Source organism: Mandrillus leucophaeus, unplaced genomic scaffold (assembly GCF_000951045.1).
Source record: "Mandrillus leucophaeus isolate KB7577 unplaced genomic scaffold, Mleu.le_1.0 Scaffold35, whole genome shotgun sequence".
Classification (NCBI taxonomy): domain Eukaryota; kingdom Metazoa; phylum Chordata; class Mammalia; order Primates; family Cercopithecidae; genus Mandrillus; species Mandrillus leucophaeus.
Window position 1 is genome coordinate 257,275 of NW_012103698.1, and position 3,986 is coordinate 261,260.

The following is a 3,986-nucleotide window of genomic DNA, read 5'->3' on the forward strand; positions in this document are numbered from 1 at the left end:
CCTCGGCCTCCCAAAGTGCTGGGATTACAGGCGTGAGCCATCGCGCCCGGCCGCTTAGGTGAATTCTCTTGATGCAGATGATAGGACTGAGGAATTCGGGCTGTAAACCTCTGGATTAAGTGGTGCTGAAATTTCTCTTCTGGTGGCAGGTGTACACTGGGGCTATGAAGAGACCAAGACTTACCTTGCAATTCTTAGTGAGACCCAGTTTTATGAAACCCTCCGGAACTGTCACCGCAACAGCCAGCTGTATGGAGCAGTGGCTAAGAGGTTACGGGAATATGGCTTTCTTAGGACCCCGGAGCAGTGTCGGACCAAGTTTAAAAGCCTGCAAACCAGCTATCGGAAAGTTAAGAATGGCCAGGCACCAGAGACCTGTCCCTTCTTTGAAGAGATGGATGCTTTGGTGAGTGTCCGGGTTGCTGTCCCATCCAATGATGGCCAGGAAGAAACAGCTTCTTGCCCCATCCAGGGGACCAGTGAGGCCAAAGCTCAGACGCAAGCCGAGGAGGCAGACGAGACCACAGAGGAAGATTCTGATGATGAAGAAGATACCGAGATACTCCCAGGGGCTGTCATAACCCGTGCTCCAGTGTTATTCCAGAGCCCCCGTGGTAAGATTCTTTCACTGTTATGGTACAAATAACAAAGGGAAGACAATGGGACTTAGGAAAAATATCAGATTGAGGAGAACTGGTCTCTACACCCAGCTTTCAGGATTCTTCTTGTGATCACCCATATTTCTTGTCTATTAAAGCAGCTCACTGAGGGGATATAAATTATTTATGTGACTTGCCTCCTCTCACTAGAGCATCAATCTGAGATAGCTGCACATTGTAAATCTGCTGTGATTTATTCATGAACTGCTAGGTTTCCAGCCAGTTTACCAAGCAGGGATTCTGAAAGCTCATATTTCTCAAGTAGCATGTCATGTACCCCATAGTAGGATGAAGTTGATTTTAAAAGTTCATTCTCTTTTATGTAATGTTTTCTTCTAGTTCCAGCTCATATACCAGCTGTATGTCTGCTTTATTCACGTTTATGAAAACCTGGTAACTCTTCTTCACTTTTATGAATCTGAGGTTCCTGAGAGAACTGACCCTTTGAATCTTAGTTGCTAGATAAGAAAAAAATACTTCACAAGGGCTTCCCTCCTTGTGAGAAGAATTCTGATTTCAGAGTCATATATGTGTATGTATGTGAATCTGGGCTCTGTTGTTTATTAGCTAAGGGACTTAGAGAAAGTTACTTAAGTCTGGGCACAGTGGCTCACGCCTGTAATCCCAGCATTTTGGGAGGCCAAGGCTGGCAGATCACCTGTCAGGAGTTGGAGGCCAGCCTGGCCAACATGGCGAAACCCCATCTCTACTAAAAATACAAAAAATTAGGTGTGGTAGTGTGTGCCTGTAATCCCAGCTACTCGGGAGGCTGAGGCAGGAGAATTGCTTGAACCTGGGAGGCAGAGGTTACAGTGAGCTGAGATTGCGCCACTGCACTCCAGCCTGGGCAATAACAGTGGAAAAAAAAAAAGTTACTTAACCCCCAAGTTTGCTTATATATGAAGACGTACCTCACAAGGTTGATGTAAATGAGGTACTATGCACAGTGCCTGGCACATAGTAGCCATTTAATAAATAATAGTTTTCATTTTCATAAGCCTTTAAGATCAGCATTCTTTAATGGTGTTCCCTGGAATATCAATTCCATGGGGTATTAATATATTCTACTAAAAAATAACTTCTAGGTTTGGGAAGATGGTAAATACCCCTCTTGGAGGCTCACAATACATATTCACATATTTAAGCATCTTAAGATTTATTTAATCTAGTTAATATTTCATGAAATATAAGACTAGGCTTCTGGGTGGAAATACTGTCTCAGGAGGTACAAACATGGGTTGATACTCAACATGCTTTTACTCCTAGATTTAGAATAGGGAATATGGGATTCAGAGTTTACCTGAAATATCTGAATAAATGCAAATTTGCATAGCCTAGGCCCAAATAAGCCAGGCATTTGGTTCTTAAGACCTTTTAGTTCTTTGAAAGACACTACATATTTTTATATCCTGTTTTTACTTCCAATGTATATTGGAATGTGAGGGGAAGGGGACTCATGAAGCTCCTCTGGATATAAAAGTTTCCAAAAATGTTTTCCTGAGCATGTCCTTCTAAACCTTTTAGTTACTGGTGAAGAACATGAATAAGAATACTATGACAGACCCGAGATGTGGCAAAAATACGTATTAGAAAGTGTCTTTCCTGTAGAAACATGGAAATTATTTTATCTAAAACCTGGTGAATTTTCTGTGCTGTACTGAGAGGATTTTCCAGAGATCCTAGGTGATCAAGAGGAGTTAAGAGTATATAATTAATCAGACCCTATGTAGATGAGAAGCACATGATAGGTTAACAAGTAGAGAAGTAAAACATTGGGATTTTAATAAGATAATGGTAGTTATTTGGGATCTAGGGCTCCCTAAATTTTATCTTTAATCATCTGGTGTAATGCTTGTTTTTCCCAAGTTTTACATTCCTGTGGCACATATGATTAAGAAAATAGATGACTTCTAAAATTCTATTTTACATCAGGTTTTGAAGCTGGATTTGAGAATGAAGATAATTCAAAACGGGATATTTCTGAGGAAGTACAATTGCATAGGACATTACTTGCAAGGTCTGAAAGGAAAATTCCCCGGTATCTTAATCAAGGTAAAGGCAATGAGAGTGACTGTAGATCAGGAAGACAGTGGGCAAAGACCTCAGGGGAGAAAAGAGGAAAACTGACACTCCCAGAGAAGAGCTTAAGTGACGTCTTAAGTCAACAGAGACCTTGCTTGGGAGAGAGACCATATAAACATCTCAAATACAGCAAAGGCTTTGGTCCGAATTCCCTTCTCATGCATCAGGAATCCCACCAGCTGGAAAATCCATATAAATGCGCTGATTGTGGGAAAAGCTTCAGTCGGAGTGCACGACTCATTAGACACCGGAGAATCCACACTGGAGAGAAACCTTATAAATGTCTTGACTGTGGAAAAAGTTTCCGTGACAGTTCAAATTTCATCACCCATAGGAGAATCCACACAGGAGAGAAACCTTATCAATGTGGTGAGTGTGGGAAACGCTTCAATCAGAGCTCAAGCCTTATCATTCACCAGAGAACCCACACAGGAGAAAAGCCCTATCAATGTGAAGAGTGTGGAAAAAGCTTCAATAACAGTTCTCATTTTAGTGCACATCGGAGGATACACACAGGAGAGAGACCCCATGTGTGCACTGACTGTGGAAAGAGTTTCAGTAAGAGTTCTGACTTACGTGCACATCATAGAACCCATACAGGAGAGAAACCCTATGGGTGTCATGACTGTGGCAAGTGCTTCAGTAAAAGCTCTGCCCTTAATAAACACCGAGAAATCCATGCACGGGAAAAGCTTCTGTCACAGTCAGCACCTAAGTAAGCCCCTGAGGATATATAAAGGAAAGAGGCTCAATAAATGTATTGTTTAGAAAGTCTTCCAGTAGTGAGATCCATCTCCTATTCTGTGTCCAGCTAGCTTAGGAAATTCTCTAGGATTTATGCCACTGTTCCTTGTTTTTCCTGATCTAGAGTCAAATCCCCAAGGCAGTCTAAAGAATGAAAGGAAGATTTTAGTCCCTCTCCTTGCCTGCATCTGAACTGATGGATAACATCTTTTCCCTCTCAGTGCCTATGGTGTTCCCTTAATATAAGCAGAGAGGACATGGTAGCAGATCCTATGAATTTGATAAGCATCCTTCTTGACTCATTCTGTCATGCAACTGCATTTTGACAGGAAAAACCCATTACATTTCAAGAAGAAGTTGTGAGACTTTGCTCATTAGGTGGGTCTAGCTCTTTTTTTTTTTTTTTTTTTGAGACGGAGTTTTGCTCGTTGCCCAGGCTGGATTGCAATGGCACAATCTCAGCTCACTGCAACCTCCGCCTCCCAGGTTCAAGTGATTCTC

At 41.9% G+C, this 3,986-nt stretch overlaps 1 protein-coding gene across 2 annotated transcripts in view; it reads left to right on the plus strand.

The window, feature by feature from the left end:
• The window catches only part of ZSCAN29 (zinc finger and SCAN domain containing 29), a 10,004-nt gene extending 6,484 nt beyond the window's left edge, over window positions 1-3,520 (plus strand). For both annotated transcript variants that reach the window (XM_011989208.1, XM_011989207.1), the window contains 2 exons: window positions 150-614; window positions 2,592-3,520. In XM_011989208.1, coding sequence (XP_011844598.1) covers window positions 150-614; window positions 2,592-3,460 — 1,334 coding nt within the window. In that variant the 3' untranslated portion in view covers window positions 3,461-3,520. The remainder of the gene's footprint in view (window positions 1-149; window positions 615-2,591) is intronic.
• The last annotated feature ends 466 nt before the right edge of the window (window positions 3,521-3,986 follow it).